The 21,105-nt window shown below is 37.4% G+C and overlaps 1 protein-coding gene across 4 annotated transcripts in view; it reads left to right on the top strand.

Annotated features, from left to right (window-relative positions):
* Window positions 1–21,105, top strand: part of Dmd (dystrophin) — a 1,212,244-nt gene that overhangs the window by 831,579 nt on the left and 359,560 nt on the right. For all 4 annotated transcript variants that reach the window (XM_028765040.1, XM_028765041.1, XM_028765042.1 and 1 more), the window contains 2 exons: window positions 7,263–7,383; window positions 7,995–8,263. In XM_028765040.1, the coding sequence (XP_028620873.1) occupies window positions 7,263–7,383; window positions 7,995–8,263 (390 nt within the window). The remainder of the gene's footprint in view (window positions 1–7,262; window positions 7,384–7,994; window positions 8,264–21,105) is intronic.

Raw genomic sequence — 21,105 nt, forward strand, 5'->3', positions numbered from 1 at the left:
AAGAGCTACTGATATCCACCCTAGAACAATAGCACATAATTGGTGCTCAACTTTTGTTACATGGATAAATGAAAGCATAGTCATGTAACAATGTATAAAATAATATTACAACTTATAAGTTATCCATGTATCATAAAACCATCAATTTTGTCAGTCTTTAATTTTCTAGAACCAACAGCTTCTTTCTTTTTGCATATTTTTACCCATATTGTATTTAGTCTAAGTCTTCTTGAATTGTAAAGATACAAACAATTAATCCTGTCTTCTATCCACTTTCTTAATGTCAAAAAGTGATGTGAAAATTAAAGTTCTTATTTCTTTGCCATACCAGAAATTCCTGTTTTTTCTTTCAATTCATTTTAATCCCCTGTAACTCACATTTAAGAAATGAAGTTGTAAAGCTGTGGTATAACAAAGCTATTGGCAACAACTCAAGCGACAACCCAATGTTCTTTCATAATGGATGATCATTAACATTGAATTTTTCTCTCTGCTTTTAACAATGAAATTGTACAATCACATAGTGTTTCAGACCTTTTTTTTTATTTTGTTGAAACTTTTAATCCATACTCTTATTTTTTTTATACCTCACTACAACATTTATTGCAAATTTCTTCTACCCAATCTATATTGTGCCTAATTATTTATACTGTGTCTCTTCTTCTTAGTGTGATCAACTATCCTGATTTTTCAGGGTCTGTCTGATTTTACTGGTAAAGTCCTGCTTTTCAGTTTACAAGTTTTTGTGGTGTTTTTGTGTGCACAGGTACTCTCAGCCCTTCATTCAGAAACTCAAAAGTCTGAGGCAGGGGAATCAACAGTTCAAAACTACCCTGAGGTACACGATAAAACTCTGACTCAAAGACAAGTACAAAAAAACATACAGAAACAACATCAAATGCTTGGCATCTAGAAAATACTTGGTATAACAAAATAAATGTTTAGCTTATTACTAGCTTTAGTCTTTCGTATTCAAGTCACTCTTCTTAAAAAGAGTCTTTTCCATCTGCTTGGTTTTTTTTTTAACTTGCTTTCATTACTTCCTCTTTTTTGCTTTAGGAAAAAGATATTGTATAAATAATTTGCACTGGATATTTCTACTTCTTCTTGTACCCCTTTCTCAACTAAATGTCTGTCTCAGGATGTCAATTCGTGTAATGAATGCTCCTTATTGCAAATCTGTCTTTGCCTCTATGAATCACCTTCTTCCTTTTGAAATTCTCACTGGTAGTTCTAACTTCCTTATATTCACTTTTTCATGATATTCCATTTTTCTTTCTACTCATTAAATACTAATGTATATGTATTCAATATATTTTAGGTGAGTGAGAAAGCAATGCTTAATTTTTCCTACTGACTCTATGTTTTACTGCTAAAAAGAAGTCTACAACTTCAAGTGTCCCATATAAAGGATGCCAACCTTCATTTTAGTATGATTGTAATAGTAGGCTTTACTAATTTTATCTTTAATATACACATGAGGTATTCTGGATCCAAAGCAGATTTTTTATTGCCTTACAATAAATAGTCCTATCTCCTTCTCATTCTTCCATAATGACATCCCCTAGGGCAACATGGTAAATGGTAATAAAAACCTTTCCATGTGAATACTTAGTTTCTCTATAGACAAGAGACCAAAGATTATAAAGGAGGAGCCAGCTGTCCTAATCTCAAAACGAATCTCCTTGGAAACATAATAGGCCTAAATCTAACTCTGATTTTCAAGGAGTTAGCTCAGTGTCCCACATGTCTCAGTTTTTACAGCCCAGAATTTTTTTTCTGAGTCTGGACTTCGTATGTTGTAATTATAAGCACCTAGAGATCTGGGTTTTTGTCTTTGTTTTTTTTTCTGACAACTGGAAATTTAGTCTAGCAGTCTCCCAACTAAAGCCTTAGCCATTTCTCCTTCTTGGATAAGAGAAATTTGAGAAATTAACCAGACAGATGGTACACATCTCATTTGCATGGGATGGGAAAGTTCTCAGCAGGCTAGAACTATTAGAGGTACGTAGAGTAGTCCTAGAAAGTTTATTTCCTCACCCTTAGTTAAATCGTATTCAGAATTCACTCATCTACTCAATGTAAAAACTATGAGTACTTCTTGCTCCTTCTGCATATCTGCACTGCCTAAATACTTTCCTACTGTGCTGTCTTTTTCTCCTTGTACTCTAGATCTGAGTTACGTCCTCACATTCTTACATGAAATTGTTCTTCTAGTTGGCTCCAGTTAGTTTTCTTTCAAATTCTTCTTTCATCCTTATTAGATTTATGTTCTATAGAGCAACTGCCATCTTATCTATGGGAATACATTCTAAGACTCCCCCATGAATAACCCAAACTGCATATACTGTGTTACTTCTTATACATGCCTGACTATGATAAAGCATAAGTTATAAATTATGTGCAGAAAGATAACTTACTCTAGATTGTAGTAACTTCTGCATACATGTTTTTTTCAATTTCTTTATTAATATGAGAATCTTCAGAGATGGGGAGATGGTTCAGTAGTTATAAGTACTTTATGCCCTTGTAGTGTAATCAGGTTTGTTTCCTAGTTCCCCACAACCGCCTGTAACTCCAATTATATGCCATCTAATACATTCTTCTAGATTCCACAGGCACCTGCACATATATGTATACTCAGAACCATATAAATTCACATAAAAATAAAAGGTAAGAAATTTCACCATTTCACTTAAAGTGCTTTATAGTTTTTCTTTGAATTATCTAAATTGTTAGCATTACAATTTGTACTCTTAAGAGCTTACTTATAAGATATTTGAGCTCAAGCACTGTTGTATCATGACAGTCAATCACAATTTAATTTGTAATTTTCCATTATGGTCATCATAGATCACCAAAAATAATTAAATATGTGGAATATAAAACTGTAGAAAGGGGAGACCACTGTCTTCATTTCATGTATATCTTTGTTCACCTTTTTCATTTGCTTGTTTTGGAAGAGAGATCTCATGTAAACAAAGCTGGCCTCCAACTAGCTCTGTTACAGAGGATGATCATGTGTGGGACTGCGTAAGGGTATCCTGGGTCATGGTTGAGCAGGTGCCTAGAACCCGAAACTCTGCAGACTCTGCTGCGTGGAATTCTACGCGAGAACCGGCAGGAGTTCGGTCCCTCCCATCATCCAGGATCCTGAAAAGTAGTCACATCTCCATAGAGTCACATAGGCCAGGCTGTAGGCCTCAGGCCCTAGGGATTTACATACTAATGAAGGCCAGAGGACAGAGCAAATTAAACATGCCTCCCCCAGATCCTCCCCCAATCCTCCCCCTTTCTCCCTCCCTATATAACTCGGGACTGCCCTGAGTTTTGGGGGGTACACCTAGATCCATCTATTATCCGCCATGACAATAAACCTTTTTGGAACCAAGGACTTCCTCGTGTTACTGGGGCCTGCCGCCGCCAAGGCCCTCAGGCCACTGGAACCATAGGATTCTCTCCCTAATGTGAGACCCGCCACTGCGGCGGAAGCCCCTCGGGGCTTGCGCCGCTGTGGCGGCCTTCATAAATTTTCCCCACAATCATGAACATATAATCCTCCTGCCTCCATCAGCTGAGTGTTGGAATTAGCCTACATGTGCCAACATGGGTGACAATTTAGTGCTGGCAATCAAACCTGGGACTTCATGCACACATTTTCTGAACAGTGCCATATCCCTAGTCATGAGAGATATCTTTTTTCTTTTCTTCCTTTATTTATGTACATATAGATTCATAGATATAGCATGCTTAGTATATGCAATGTTACTTGTATTTTCAGGACTGACCATTTGATATAAGATAACCAATTGATATGTTCTTCCCTTGGAGAAGACTATTTCTTCTATGCTAGGCATTCCTTTGTGTAGTTCCTTGTATAGGGCTGAAACCTCTTGGTCTTCCCTCCACATACTTTGATGTCTAGCTGTATCATCCTTGTTCAGTTCATATTAGGCAGTAATGTTGGTAAAATTTTATAGCTGTAGCTTCTGACAATACTAAGAGATACAATCTCACTGAAAACTCCCTGAGACTCTGCCTCTTACTATCTCTCTTCCCCCTCTTAACAGTACTCTCCGAACCTTAGGAGCAGGAGTTGTTTTTATAGAAGTAGCCATTGAAACTGTGCTCCACACCTCTCCATTTTGATTAGTTGTGATTTTCTGTGATGGTCTCCATCTGTTACAAAGAGAAGGTTCCTTGAAAACGAGTAAGGACTACATTTATCTGTAGGAATAAGGATAGCTATTTAGATTATAGTTAGGGATTATGCTGGTTTCATAAGGTGGTCGTTTTTAGTTCTCTATGATCCACAACTTCACTAGCACTAAGGAGTTTGCTAGATTTCCAATACCAGACAGGATTTCCCTCTTGCTCAGTGGGTCTTAAGTGCAAGTAGAGTACTTCTAGTTACCACCAAGTTTTAAGTGCCACAACCACCCCTTTAAGGTTATCATCTCATTCTGGTCTTTGTTGTGGTTCGTAGACCGAGTTGGGAAGAATTGTTGGTTGCCTCCCTTCATTGTAAGCTTGAAAGTGTACTTCTAATACAATGAAAGCTACTTCTCATAGAAGGGGCTTTCAGGTTGCTTCCAACTATGGGGACTATGCGCCTTGTGTTTGAAGTGCTTTGTGTTTGTAATAATGGATACTTATACTTTATCACTCGTGGGGGGAAACCAAGGGCAATAGAAATGATCTGTAATGTTTGGTGATTCTCTTAGACAACCCTGGCCAACAACTCAAGAGATGGCTTCTCATGACTGGTAGTGGGGTTTTTGTTAGGTGGTCTTTGGCCTATGCAGGGAGCATTGTTAGCCCAGATAAAATTTATATATATTAGGTAGATAAATAATAGTATGACTCCTTGGAAGTTTTACTGTCACTTTACCCATGCTTCCTTCCTTCTGTATTTATCTCCCACCCTTCCCTAATTAGAGCCTCATCTTTTTGTCTTATTTCCTCTATCATGTTACTTCTACTTTGGTAAACACAAATGTATCCATGTCATTTCCCTGTCTAAGCTTTTCAAGAGTCTGATGCCAAAATTCTGCTTCAAAACTCTACTGTGTTTCTATATACTAACAGTTACTCATGTTAACTCTGGTAACGGTCTTTCCTTAATCCTAACTTTCTAGAAGGGCAGGCCTGTTTGGAGATAATTATACACACTATAGAATGTTATGCTCTGTCTCTGTGTATGTACACATTTCTTTTCTTTGAATGTCGTCTAACAATTCTTCTCTAACTCATGTTTATGCTTTAGAACTCAATATACTTAAAATCTTCTAGAAATCTTTCCCAGGTTGTATTGAACTGATTTACATTTTTAGCTCTTCTTGATATACTGGAATTTAATAAATAGAGGCACCAATTTAGACTCAACGTTTTGTCTCTAGTCTATAGTGTAACTTAGATACAGAAGTTTGGTGTAGGGAGCCATTATTATTTTTATAATTAGCAAAGCCAGTATCATTATTCAAGTAGACAGACAGATAAAAGGAGATAATTTGCTTGTATTTGTGAAAGTTGGACTGTACAAAATACAACACAACAAAAAGTATATCCACATACTTATACAGATACAATGCATGCATACATATAACATCAGATGCACAAACACACATATGTAGAAATCAAATAAAATGTTATAGGTAAAACCAGACTTCTGTGTAAGTAAAGTAAATAATCATCTACCCAGTGTGGTTTCAAGGACACAAGAATAGTCCATAATATAAAAATTTCTTCTGCATGTACAGGCTGAATCCAAATAGTCTGTTATTTTTATTCAGACACCTTACCTCTCTCTCCTGAATCATAAATAACCTTGACAGATCAATTATTTTATAAAGTAGCACACTCAGGCTTCTTTTCATTGGTGAGCACCATTAAGAGTCTTACCAACAAATGTGTTATAATACAGTTCTGAGATGCTTTTGTATCATAATGCTATGTCTGAAATTTAAAGGAAAGCATCGCATCACTGAACTTCCCAGTTATATAAGAGGGCTTAAACTCAGTTGATGGCATTGTTAAGATAGAATTAAAAAATAGTTCATAATTAAACCTTAGGTCAGAGTAATATTAGTAATAATCAGCCATATTATTGCATATGTGATACTTAATATATTTTATTAACATGATCATCTAAGATATCATAAAATCTGGGCCAACAAATTTTTTTATTTATGAGTATTAATTTATGCATTACTGTGTGCCTCACTGGATTACGTATGACTTTAGAGTCTTGACTCAAATTCTATAATGTTTCTTTCATTTTCTTTTATCCTTTCATTCTTTGGTTTTGTTGTGTATGTTTGTTTAAGGATATTCCAAGGCTAGGATTCAACCCAAGACATCCTGCATTTCATCTTTGGGCATGTTTCCTCCCTGTGCTAGGCATTTTTCTTTCTTATGTTGGTCCAATAGGTTCTTGAAGGCAAAACTGATTCATTTTTCTCCTATCCAAATTTCTTGTAACAGAGAATATTGATTAAAGATTAAAATTGCTAACCAAACTGACTACTTAACTAAGTGGTCTGAAGAACACATATTCTAGGTCTATTCATTTATAGAAAGGTATTCAAAATCCTTGTATCGATAATAGTTCCAAAAATAGCTACTCTTCTCAGAAAAGTCACAATGTAAAACATAATAGTTAGTTTTGGTATTTTTTATTGGGTATTTTATTGGGTATCTACATTTCAAATGTTATTGCCTTTCCCCATTTCCTCCCCTCCCCCAACCAAGAACCCCCATCCCATTTTCAGTAGATGAATTTAGTTTACTCACCATCAAACATTTTGACAGAATTACCAGTTGAATTTGTTACATATTTCAATAAGTCTGAATTTCTCTACATAACAGTGAATATTTTCCAGTGTGTACTAGAAGTCATTACGTTGGGAATATTTAAATCTTCATTAACCAGGGAAGGATTTTACAATATAGACTTTGTGATTTTATTTCTATATCTGCTAGTCAGGTCATATAAACAAAAATGAACTTATCTTAATATTAAGATACCACCTGTCTTGAAAGCTCCCCAGCTTTCCCTAGAAAAAAAATTCACCATCCCAGTAGTTTGCTCATTAACATTGAGACCCAGGTCGCCTTTCTTATCATTTTATGACTTCCAGTTTATAAATAAAGGAGAGAGAAATTGACTGGGGAGTTACATAAACAAGTGCTGAGCACCCAGGATTAATTTTGAGGAGCATTCCACAAGCCAAATAAGCATTTCTTTTCATCTCATTTCACAGGCCTTCAAGAGGGAATTGAAAACTAAAGAACCTGTAATCATGAGTACTCTGGAGACTGTGAGAATATTTCTGACGGAGCAGCCTTTGGAAGGACTAGAGAAACTCTACCAGGAGCCTAGAGGTAATTGAATGTGGAACTGTAATAACATATTGATAGAAGGCTCAGTGATGAGAGCACAGCCCATCCAAGCTTGCTGCCAGAGTCTATATAGCTCTCATACTGGGTTAAACAGAATCAATTCAAATTAAATGTAGGTGTTGAAAAAGAATACAGAATCACAAACTACCCTGCACAATCCTGTTTTCAGTCATAAATAAAGCAATCAATAATCAGTTATTTGTATATTTAGAAAATAGTAAACAAAGGAGCTTATCTGTGAAACGGAATTCTATTGTTACAAAGACTGCAAGCTAATTTTCCGTTTAGGCTGACTGAAATAAATTAGAACTGTTCAGCATGTGCTAACATTTTTCTCTCTGAAAGCTTAAATGAATCTTGATTTATCTGGTTGACAAAAAGTAGAACAGATTCACTAAGGAAGACAGACAGTTTAGCTGAGCTTGTCTATATCAAAATTTATGCCAAAGTGTAAAAGAGCCATTAATCAGTAAGTTGGCCTCTTGTTAATCTATATTCGCTTCCTTTCTTCTAGTCTGACCTTTTCAACAATGCTTTTTTTTTTTTTTAACAAAATGGATGTGGCCTTAAACCTTGTCATATTGCCAATTTAGAGCTGCCTCCTGAAGAAAGAGCTCAGAATGTCACTCGGCTCCTACGAAAGCAGGCAGAAGAGGTCAACACGGAATGGGACAAATTGAACCTGCACTCAGCTGATTGGCAGAGAAAAATAGATGAGGCTCTTGAAAGACTTCAGGAACTTCAGGAAGCTGCCGATGAACTGGACCTCAAGTTGCGCCAAGCTGAGGTGATCAAGGGATCCTGGCAGCCAGTGGGGGATCTCCTCATTGACTCTCTCCAAGATCACCTTGAAAAAGTCAAGGTACTGTGCTCTACTTTGTTCCACAATACTTTGAAGACACCAAAAGAGTGTTCATTTATGTGTACACAGTGTTGTCATCTCACAAAGTTAAATTATAGGGACTATAAGCCTTAGAAAGAAAGCATTTGAGCCTCATTTGAATATCTTTCACATGGAGTTTCCTCCAAGAAAAGTCAGTGATGTAATCATTTGTCTTTCTTCAGTGATTAAAACAATGAAATATTAAGGAGTCTCATTAGTGTGGTAGGTAGTACCTTTAGGCACATAAAATGAAATATTAAAAAGTTACAACATGAAAAGTAATTTTGATTTTTTGCCATTAGGAAATTAATTTATCATAAGCAGATGGGGTTTAAGGGGTTGGTTTGGTTGTCGTTTATGGAATTTCTGATTGGTGTGTGTGCGTGTGTGTGTGTGTGTGTGTCTGTGTGTCTGTGTGTCTGTGTCTGTCTGTGAGTGTGTGTATATGTGTGTGTGTTACTTAGTATCAGAACAGAATAAAAATATACTTGTCAAGACCAGAAGCCCCAATTTGCGACTTTATCCTTAGTAATAACACAGCTAATCTGAAACAAAATCATTCATTCTCCAGGCCTTTTGCTTTCTAATTGCAGCTAGTAGTAACTTTACCTTCAGCATTGTGTTTTTCTACATTTTTGTTTTTTGTATACCATTGCTTATTCTCCCTCAAAATGTTTCTTCTTATTAATCCTCATTTTTAACCACTGTCTTTTTTTTTATTGGATGATTTATTTACATTTCCTATGTTGTCCCCTTACCCCATCCCCCACCACCCCCTCGGAACCCCCAATCCCCTCGCCCCTCCTCCTTCTTCTCTGTGGATGTAACCTCTATCTACACCCCCCCCACTCCCACCTCCCCACCCTCAAAATTCCCACCCCCTGGGGCATCCAGCCTTCATGAGGTCAAGGTTCTCTTCAGCTCCCAGGGTCTAAACCACCAGCCTGGGAGCACTTAGGGGGGGATCCAGGGCTTCAGCTGAATATGTAAAAGTGGAGGGCCCTGCTGGGCATAGGTGGAAGAAGAGAACCACTGTCTTTTAAGATTCCTATTATTTTTTTTTTTACTTACATAGATGACCTACTCACATCCATTGACCAGTCAGTGTGTGTGGCATATTATGGACACTGCCTTTTAAATATTGAGTAAATGAATTAATAATTACATTACTGACATTTCTGAATCATCCTGACTTTTCCCATTTTAAGAAAAAACTCCTTCCTAGATATAATGAAGTCCATCTTGATAGGATAGCTATCTCTCTTCTTTCTGTCCCTAGCTTCACTACTCTGTTTTAATGACTCACATGCAGATAAGCCAATATCCTTATCCTATGCTACCCAAAATGTTCATATTTTATCATATCTGCCATTTATTTTCCATCTGAATGATCATACTTTGTATGTCTGATCAATTCTTACTGAACCTTCAAAGCCCAAAGCACATATAACTTATTTATGTAGTCTTCCATAAATATCTACAATGCTCTCAACTCCTACCAAGGGAGTTTTACTTTATTGACACCAAATCTGACACTCCAAAGCTTTGGTGATGATAGTCAATCAAATCAAATTTATTAACTAAAATTGATTATTAAAAAGGAGAAGCATCTTTTTTTTTTTAATTTCTTTTTTTTTAAACATGAAATGCTTTTTTTTATAGCATGTTTTACAATGGGAGGGGGTAAGAGGGTCCAGGTGGTGGAAAAGTACAAAATCTTCTTGGCCTGTGCCTTGAAACATGTCATGGTCTATATGGTACACTGCCTTGAATTATGATCTACCTGCAGTTCTTCAGAAGATATGGTACACTGCTTGAGTTATGGTCTCCCTGCTATTCTTAAGAAGACATGGTACTCTGCTTTGAGTCTATCTGCAGTTGCTAGGCAGGATCTTGCAGTTGCCAAGCTTCAGAGGACATTGTGCAGGTGGGGAAAGGTAGGGGGTAAGGGTAAGGGCGAGGGTCCTGGCTTCTGGCATCTCCCCCTTCTCTGTTTAGTTAGAGAAGGTGTCTTATGTTCAATCCCAACTATGTGAGTTTTGAATTTGGATATCTAATTATGGGGCATCTTAGACAAGTTCACAAGGAGAAGCATCTTTAAAGCCACCATTTCCATCTTGTATTTAACTTATAAATATTAGCCTCAGGCTATAGAGGATTCCCAAGTAGTGGCCAGCTCAGCTAGCTACCTAAAAGACCATTTGATATACCCATGCCCCCTCAGATCCTAGGGATGGTTTCAGAAAACTCTCCTCAATTCTCCATTTCTTCTTTCTCAGTTTTAAAGCTCCATTATTGTTTTAAAAGTTGCTACTTGTGTCACTACAAAATACATGCCTCTAATGGATTTCTGATAGTGTTATTTCATTAGCTAATGTGCCCTTTGAATATTGGGAAATGGATAACTACTAAATCCCTGAACTTTATGGACATGCTAGCTGATCATCTTCATGGTGATAAATAGTATAAATGAAGATGAAGAAATGTCATGTTCATATTGGCTATGTAAGTCACTAAGAGAATCCTGATGTCACAAAAGCTACATAAGAATACATACTAGAATTAAAGTTACTTTTCAAATACCTTGCTATTTTCAAAATCCATAATTCCAGTTATTTACCAAGCATTTTAAGGACACAGCTGTAACTACTCAGCTTATGGGAATGTCATGAACACTTACTGGACTACATAGGCATTTTATTTTCTTGTAAAGGGAAATAAAAATAACTGAATCACTAGGATGTCTGCATAGATATACAAGAGGAACATGTAAAGGCTTTCAGAAAGTAGTATAGCTGGAGGAAGTATTTAACCTAATGTTTTGTATGTGCTGAGCTACATCATCAGCCTTTTAAGAAAGTAAAAAGAAAGAGAGGGAGAAGCAGAGATGGGGGCAGATAAATATAGAGAGAGATTGATTGATTGATTATGTATTAGTTGGTTGTTTGGCCGATTTATACAGAGTCTGACTATATTTATCCAAGGCTGCCCATCAGCTCTGAAGCTCAAGTAAGCCTCCTGCTTCTGTTTTCAAGTAGCTGGGATTCATCTAGTAATTTTGAACTCAAGCTCTATGAATGATCCCAAAGCGAAAATTATTGGGAATCATTGGAGTTTTCTTGCTTTAATCAACCATTGTTTCTCCATTAAGAAAAATGCTACATAATTTTTGAACTGTGCTCATAGTTTACTTAATTTCACTCTTTGCTGTCCTTTCATGTTAGAGATTGAACAGAGACACAAATGCATTTCACCAATATACACATTCAGCTATAACTTTAAACACACTATTGCATCTACCCCCCCCAATTCAGTTCCCAGGCTTTCATCTTGACATTTCTGAATTTGTTATTTCTATTTGTATACGGTTTGCTTTCACTTATACAAACTTCTAACAAGTTACTGGAGAAGTCAAAAAACAGAGATTCTGTGAGTTTTCCCTATAAAACACTTTTAATGTGATATTTTTACTATACCTTCTTGACATTTTAACTGAGTATATTTTCATGGTATTGTGAAGTGGATTTGAGAAGTATATTGAATCCATTATACCATTGGTATTGATGTTCAACATTAATATTAAGAATTTTAAGAAGAAAACTAAAAGTTCCATCTTCTTAGCCTTTCCAGACTGAGTACTTGTTGCTTCCTTTCTTGGAGAAATGTATCAGAGAAATTCGATCTCAGAATTTTTCATTGAGAAAACAAAGTGCATTTCCCCTGAACAAGTAATGTGAACTGTGATGGGATGTATTAGAGTTTCATTTCCGCTTTGGTAAGCAGAAGGCATGCAAACATCTTTATGTAGTTCTATCTTCTTTTACTGTTACCTCTTAATCATGGTTCTAATTTTCTTGTTTATATTTATCATTGACTTGAAAAACATTTCATCCTTTCAGGGAAGTTCGCAAAAATAATAATGCTTTTTTGCACAGTTATAGTATGGGTAGAAGGAATTCTTATAAACAAGACAAACCTTAAGAATATTATAAAATATGTAAGTTCTCTAACCATCAAGTGTCATATGTGGACATGAGTGCACAAGTGCACTGACCTGTGCTTGCCTATATTGATGTCAGTAATTGATTTTGGAATATTTTTCTCAATCATTCCTCTATATTGCTTTTGTGCATGTTTTGCTTTGTTTTCTCTTGCTCTGTCTTGTCTTGCTTTGAGACAAAATCATTCACTGAACTTGAAGCTCATCAATTGACTAGAATAGATATCCAGCTAGTCCCTAAACTATACCAGACTCCATCCCACAGGGTTACAGGCATGCATTGCTATGATCAGCTTTTAGGTGGATACATAGGATCCAAACTCAGGTTCTCATATTTGTGTAGCAGGAACTTTATATATTATTACCTTCTTGGTGCCCAAACGTTATCTTTGCAGTGAAGTAAAGATTTACCACCTAGAATGGGATGGAAAAATTTATCGATTGGCTGCTCAGTTCTATGAACTTCAAGTAAATAAAATACTTTAGGGAGGCTTTTGTTATTCTTGTTCTTATTATGGTAAAATTGTATATTGAGCTTTTGATCAAAATGGAAAAATAAACAAAATAAATAATCCTTCATAAAACTAGATTAAATATGGAACCAATGCTTCTTACACTGATACAAAGCACATACTGGTATTGTTTAAAAGCACATAATTTGGCCTTTAATATCTGAGAAAATGTCTATTAAAAGGCATATAATAATACAGACTCACTCTACACTTTAAAAGTATGGCAATGGAAAGGTCAATGTTGGCTTTATTTGAGCTTAGAAAGTAAAGGACAAATTACTCATCTTAAAAATGCCTACCAAATTATTTGTTCAATGTGAAATTAATTGTAAGTTAGTGTTGCTAGGCGAGCTTATTAATTGTTCCCATGTTGTCCCTCTCACTTCTTGCTTTGTTTGTAAAGCTAAAAGCAAATTACTTAGGACAACAGTGTCAAATGTCTTTACCTAAAGCATCTGAGTTTAGATAGCACTTGTGTATGTGTGTTTTTAAAGTCTCTGCCTCAACTCAGGCAAATAGAACCTTCCTTTACCATGCTATTCTCATCCTGTCTTTGAAACTTCTGAAAAGGCTGCGAAGAGTAATTGTTTCAGACATCTGTTTAGCATCCTTTGAAGTGCATAGAAGTTCTTTTTCAGTTTCATTTGAACCCCAGCTGTCTTCACCAAAGTCTATAATCAATCTGAATTAAGTTATCCTACTTCTCCTAATAAGTCTCTTATTAAGTTCTGCATCAACCTCTTAGGGAAACTTAAAAGCTAATTCATGTAGAATTGCCATTTTCCACTAATTCATTTGTCAGCTCTCCAAATTCCAGCAGAAAGAAATGCAAAGACTATTAATTTGGCTCATCATAAACAACTTATATAAGTGTAGGATACGTTGGTACTAAGCAAACAATTTAAAACAGTGGGTGGGAGAAAATGAGTTGATGACATTTTCTTCTTTGACTGTTTTGTGGTGCCTTCGACTTCATAAGCATAAAGACATTGATTTAATAAGAGAAACATCCTTCTGCTTTTATTCTCATAAAGGAAATAATTACTGAGTAAGGCTTGCTTAACAAGAGGAAAGGGATTTACAACAGTTGGAAAAGGAAGATGTTCTTTCCTTATTGAATTTATTTTAATTTAGACTTCTTTGTGTCCTTCTGATGGACTGTGATAAAAGAAGGAGCCAGAATTGGTTGCCATTCTTATTGCATTCAATTAACATTGTACAGCTACTCTCCTGGTCATGGGATATTTAAGAAAACATAGATTATCAAAATATTCTGCTAATAAGCTTATCTGTTATTATTCTACTGAAGACATGTTTAATTCGATAATAAAGATTTCTCCAAATAATACAATCATACTTATTTGAAAACAGCATATCAAAATCTGATCCTTTAGTATGCCAATCCTGTTTACTGAGGATTTATTTCAGAAGCTTTGTATGTGGCTGATAATAATTACAAATCCTCAAGCATCTTAGATAATAAAATATTCAGAAATACTTAACTAATTCATTCTGAATTAAAGGATTTAAAACATAATACATTCATAACATTTATACTGTGGTTAAAACTTATACCCAGAGAAGTCTTACCTCATTAGAGAATATGACTAATTTATTTCCTAAGGAATATTATATTGAAGGATGTATTAGAGCCGGCCAGTGGTGGCACATGTCTTTAATCCCAGCACTTGGGAGGCAGAGGCAGGTGGATTTCTGAGTTCAAGGTCAGCCTGGTCTACAGAGTAAGTTCCAGGACAGCCAGGGCTATACAGAGAAACCCTGTCTCAAAAAAGAAGAAGAAGAAGAAGAAGAAGAAGAAGAAGAAGAAGAAGAAGAAGAAGAAGAAGAAGAAGAAGAAGAAGAAGATTGTATTAGTACCATCTCAGTTTATCTGAGAATATTATTTGGCTTTAAGCTAAAGGGACAAGAATTTTTTTTTCTTTTCTTTTTTTTTTTTAATTTTTTTATTGGATGTTTTATTTACATTTCATATGTTGTCCCCTTACCCCATCCCCCACCCACCCAGGAACCCCCAATCCCCTCACACCTCCTCCTTCTTCTTTGTGGATGTAACCTCTATCTACCCCCCCACTCCCACCTCCCCACCCTCAAAACTCCCACCCCCTGGGGCGTCCAGCCTTCATGAGGTCAAGGATCTCATCTTCCACCTGTGCCCAGCAGGGCCCTCCACTCTTATATATTCAGCTAAGGCCCTGGATCCCTCCATAAGTGCTCCCAGGCTGGTGGTTTAGACCCTGGGAGCTGTGGTTGGTTGGTATTGTTGCTCTCCTCATGGGGCCACAAATCCTTTCAGCTCCTTCAGTCTTCACTCTAACTCCTCCATTGAGAACCCCATAATCACTTCAATGGCTAGTTGTGAGCATCTGCCTCTGAATATGTCAGGCTCTTGAAGACCTCTGAGGAGACATCCATATCAGGCTCTTATCAGCATGCACTTCCTGACTTCCACATCAGCATCTACCTTTGGTGACTGCACATGGGATGGATACTCAGGTGGAAAGGTCTTCAGACGGCCCCTCCTTCAGTTTTTGTCCCTCGCTTTGTCTCCATATTTGCTCCCTTGAGTATTTTGTTGCTCCTTCTAAGAAGGACCGAATCACCCCCACTTGGTCTTCCTTCTTTATGGACTTCATGTGGCCTGTGAGTTGCATCTTGGGCATTTTAAGGTTCTGGGCTAATATCCAATAATCAGTGAGTGAATACCATGTGTGTTCTTTTGTGATTGGCTTACCTCACTCAGTATGATAATTTCTAGTTCCATCCATTTACCTAGGAACCTCTCAAATTCATTGTTTTTAATAGCTGAGTAATACTCCATTGTGTAAATATACCACATTTTTTTAATCCATTCCTCAGTTGAAGGACATCTGGGTTCTTTCCAGCTCCTGGCTATTATAAATAAGGCTGCTATGAACATAGTTGAGCATATGTCCTTATTATATGTTCGAGCACCTTCTGGGTATATGCCTAGGAGTGGTATAGCTGGATCCTCGGGTAATGCTATGTCCAATTTTCTGAGGAACCGCCACACTGATTTCCAAAGTGGTTGCACCATCTTGCAGTCCCACCAACAGTGGAGGAGTGTTCCTCTTTCTCCACACCCTCGCCAGCATCTACTATCGCCTGAGTTTTTAATCTTAGCCATTCTGACTGGTGTGAGATAGAATCTCAGGGTTGTTTTGATTTGCATTTCCCTGACGACTAAGGATGCCGAGCATTTCTTTAGGTGCTTCTCGGCCATTCGAGTTTCTTCTGTTGAAAATTCTTTGTTAAGCTCTATACCCCATTTTTTAATAGGGTAATTTGGTTGCCTGGAGGCTAATTTCTTGAGTTCTTTGTATATATTGGATATTAGCCCTCTATCAGATGAAGGATTGGTAAAGATCTTTTCCCAATTTGTTGGTTGTCGTTTTGTCCTATTGACAGTGTCCTTTGCCTTACAGAAACTTTGCAATTTTATGAAGTCCCATTTGTCAATTCTCGATCTTAGAGCATATGCCATTGGAGTTCTGTTCAGGAACTTTTCCCCTGTGCCCAAGTATTCGAGGCTTTTCCCCACCTTCTCTTCTATTAGTTTCAGTGTATCTGGTTTTATGTGGAGGTCCTTTATCCACTTAGATTTGAGCTTTGTACAAGGGGATAAGAATGGATCAATTTTCATTCTTCTACATGTTGTCCTCCAGTTGAACCAGCACCATTTGTTGAAAATGCTGTCCTTTTTCCACTGGACAGTTTTAGCTCCTTTGTCAAAGATCAAGTGACCATAGGAGTGTGGGTTCATTTCTGGGTCTTCAATTCTATTCCATTGATCTTCCTGCCTGTCTCTGTACCAATACCAGGTAGTTTTTATCACTATTGCTCTGTAGTACAGCTTGAGGTCAGGGATGGTGATTCCTCCCGAAGTTCTTTTATTGTTGAGAATAGTTTTCGCTATCCTAGGTTTTTTGTTATTCCATATGAATTTGAGAATTTCCTTTTCTAACTCTGTGAAGAATTGAGTTGGGATTTTAATGGGGATTGCATTGAATCTGTAGATTGCTTTTGGCAAGATGGCCATTTTTATTATATTAATCCTGCCAATCCATGAGCATGGGAGATCTTTCCATCTTCTGAGATCTTCTTCAATTTCTTTCTTCAGAGACTTGAAGTTCTTGTCATACAGGTCTTTCACTTGCTTGGTTAGATTCACACCAAGGTATTTTATATTATTTGCAACTATTGTGAAGGGTGTCATTTCCCTAATTTCTTTTTCAGTCTGTTTATCTTTCATGTAGAGGAAGGCTACTGATTTGTTTGAGTTGATTTTATAACCAGCCACTTTGCTGAAGTTGTTTATCAGGTTTAGGAGTTCTCTGGTGGAAGTTTGGGGGTCACTTAAGTATACTATCATATCATCTGCAAATAGCGATATTTTGACTTCTTCCTTTCCTATTTGTATCCCTTTGACTTCTTTTTGCTGTCTAATTGCTCTGGCTAAGACTTCCAGTACTATATTGAATAGGTAGGGGGAGAGTGGGCAACCTTGTCTAGTCCCTGATCTTAGTGGGATTGCTTCAAGTTTCTCTCCATTTAGCTTGATGTTGGCTACTGGTTTGCTGTAAATTGCTTTTACTATGTTTAGGTAGGGGCCTTGAATTCCTGATCTTTCCAAGACTTTTATCATGAAGGGATGTTGAATTTTGTCAAATGCTTTCTCAGCATCTAGTGAGATGATCATGTGGTTTTTTTCTTTGAGTTTGTTTATATAGTGGATTACATTGATGGATTTCCGAATATTGAACCATCCCTGCATTCCTGGGATAAAACCTACTTGATCATGATGGATGATTGTTTTGATGTGGTCTTGGATTCGGTTTGCTAGAATTTTATTGAGTATTTTTGCATCGATGTTCATAAGGGAGATTGGTCTGAAGTTCTCTTTCTTTGTTGGGTCCTTGTGGGGTTTGGGAATGAGTGTAATTGTAGCTTCATAGAACGAATTGGGTAGTGTTCCTTCTGTCTCTATTTTGTGGAATAGTTTGAAGAGAATTGGTATTAGGTCTTCCTTGAAGGTCTGATAGAATTCAGCACTAAAACCATCTGGTCCTGGGCTTTTTTTAGTGGGGAGGCTTTTAATGACTGCTGCTATTTCCTGAGGGGTTATGGGACTATTTAGATGGTTTATCTGCTCCTGGTTTAATTTTGGTACCTGGTATCTGTCTAGGAAATTGTCCATTTCATCCAGGTTTTCCAGTTTTGTTGAGTATAGACCTTTGTAGTAGGATCTGATGATTTTTTTAATTTCTTCCGTTTCTGTTGTTATGTCTCCCTTTTCAGTTCTGATTTTATTAATTTGGATACTCTCTCTGTGCCCTCTGGTTAATCTGGCTAACGGTTTATCTATCTTGTTGATTTTCTCAAAGAACCAACTCCTGGTTTTATTGATATTTTGTATTGTTCTTTCAGTTTCTATTTGGTTGATTTCAGCCCTGAGTTTGATTATTTCCTGCCTTCTACTCCTCCTGGGTGTATTTGCTTCTTTTTGTTCTAGGGCTTTTAGTTGTGCAGTCAACTTGTTAGTGTGTGCTCTTTCCAGTTTCTTTTTGTAGGCACTTAGAGCTATGAGTTTTCCTCTTAGCACTGCCTTCATGGAGTCCCACAAGTTTTGGTATGATGTGTCCTCATTTTCATTGATATCTAAAAAGTCTTTAATTTCTTTCTTTATTTCTTCCTTGACCAAGTCATCATTGAGTAGAGAGTTGTTCAGTTTCCATGTGCACATGGGTTTTCCATTGGTTTTGTCATTATTAAAGACCAGTCTTATTCCATGGTGATCTGATAAGAGGCAAGGGATTATTTCAATCTTTTTGTATCTGTAGAGGCTTGTTTTGTGACCAATTATATGGTCTATTTTGGAGAAGGTACCATGAGGTGCTGAGAAAAAGGTATATTCTTTTGTTTTAGGATGAAATGTTCTATAGATGTCTGTTAAGTCCATTCGGTTCATAACTTCTGTTAATGTCAAAGTGTCTCGGTTTAGTTTCTGTTTCCATGATCTGTCCATTGCTGAGAGTGGGGTGTTGAAATCCCCCACTATTATTGTGTGAGGTGTAATGTGTGTTTTGAGCTTTAGTAAAGTTTCTTTTATGTATGTAGGTGCCCTTGCATTTGGGGCATAGATGTTCAGAATTGAGAGTTCACCTTGGTAGCTTTTTCCTTTGATGAGTATGAAGTGTCCTTCCTTATCTTTTTTGATTAATTTTGGATGGAAGTCGATTTTATTTGATATTAGAATGGCTACTCCAGCTTGTTTCTTGGGACCATTGGCTTGGAAAATTGTTTTCCACCCTTTTATTCTGAGGTAGTGTCTGTCTTTGTCACTGAGGTGTGTTTCTTGTATGCAGCAAAATTCTGGGTCTTGTTTGTGTATCCAGTCTGCTAGTCTGCGTCTTTTTATTGCGGAATTGAGACCATTGATGTTAAGAGATATTAAGGAAAAATGATTGTGGCTTCCTGTTATTTTTGTTATTAGAGGTAAAGTTATGTTTGTATAGTTATCTTCTTTTGGGGTTGTTGGAAGATTACTTCCTTGCTTTTTCTAGGTTGTAGTTTCCCTCCTTGTGTTGGCGTTTTCCATCCATTATCCTTTGAAGTGCTGGGTTTGTGGGAAGATATTGTGCAAATTTGGTTTTGTCATGGAATATCTTGGTTTCACCATCTATAGTGATTGAGAGTTTTGCTGGGTATAGTAATCTGGGCTGGCAATTGTGTTCTCTTAGTGTCTGTATGATGTCCGTCCAGGCTCTTCTGGCTTTTATAGTCTCTGGTGAGAAGTCTGGTGTAATTCTTATAGGTCTGCCTTTATATGTTACTTGACCTTTTTCCCTTACTGCTTTTAGTATTTTTTCTTTGTTTTGTGCATCTGATGTTTTGATTATTATGTGACGGGAGGTATTTCTTTTCTGGTCTAGTCTATTTGGTGTTCTGTAGGCTTCTTGTATGTTTATGGGCATCTTGTTCTTTAGGTTAGGGAAATTTTCCTCAATGATTTTGTTGAAGATATTTACTGGCCCTTTAAGTTGGGAATCTTCATTCTCATCTATACCTATTATCCTTAGGTTTGGTCTTCTCATTGTGTCCTGAATTTCCTGGATGTTTTGAGTTAGGAGTTTTTTGCTTTTTTCATTTTCTTTGACAACTGTGTCAATATTTTCCACCGTATCTTCTGCATTTGAGATTCTCTCTTCTATCTCTTGTATTCGGTTGGTGATGCTTGCGTCTGTGACTCCTGATCTCTTTCTTAGGTTTTCTATCTCCATGGTTGTCTCCCTTTGAACTTTCTTTATTGTTTCTATTTCCAGTTTCAGATCCTGAATGTTTTTGTTTAATTCCTTCTTTGTGTTTTCTTGCATTTCTTTAAGGGATTTCTGTGATTCCTCTTTAAGGGCTTCTATCTGTTTACTTGTACTCTCCTGTATTTCTTTAAGGGAGTTACTTAATTCCTTCTTATAATCCTCTATCATCATCATGAGAAGTGATTTTAATTCTGAATCCTGCTTTTCAGGTGTGAAGGGGTGTTCAGGGCTTGCTATATTGGGAGAACTGGGCACTGATGATGCCAAGAAACTTTGGTTTCTGTTGCTTATGTTCTTGCGCTTGCCTTTCGCCATCTGGGTAACTCTAGTGGTACCTGCCCTCTCTGTGTAAGATTGGAATCTGTATTTCCAGTTATCTTGCTTATTGCAGAGCTCCTCGGAGTCCAGAGGTCTCTGTGGTCTTATGCCCCTAATCTCCCGGGTGGAAGAACTCCTGGGACTCAGGCCACCTCTTGGATCTGGTAATCCTTCTGTTCTGAGTGCAGTGGCTCCTCGGCTGCTCTGAGTGCAGTGGGTTCTCGATGACTCAGGATTCAGTTTCAGCTGCTCTGAGTGCAGTGGCTCCTAGATGACTCAGGATTCAGTTTCTCCACAGGACAGGAGCAGACCAACTCTGTGTCAGCTGCTCTGAGTGCAGTGGCTCCAGCTGCTCTGAGTGCAGTGGGTCCCTGATGACTCAGAATTCAGTTTCAGCTGCTCTGAGTGTAGTGACTTCTCGATGACTCAGGATTCAGTTTCTCCACAGGACAGGAGCAGACCTACTCTGTGTCTGCTCCAGTCCCAGGGACCAGGCAGGGGCCGAAGGGAAGTGGAATTCCGGAGGGGCAGGGTTTGGGTAGCTGCTGTGCCCTAGATGTCCCTGGCTCCCAGATGTATTTCTGGGGCCTAGGGAGTGAGATGGAGTTCTTACCAGCTGCTCTGAGTGCAGTGGCT

This window comes from Grammomys surdaster, unplaced genomic scaffold, assembly GCF_004785775.1.
Source record: "Grammomys surdaster isolate TR1022 unplaced genomic scaffold, NIH_TR_1.0 148, whole genome shotgun sequence".
In the NCBI taxonomy this organism is placed as follows: domain Eukaryota; kingdom Metazoa; phylum Chordata; class Mammalia; order Rodentia; family Muridae; genus Grammomys; species Grammomys surdaster.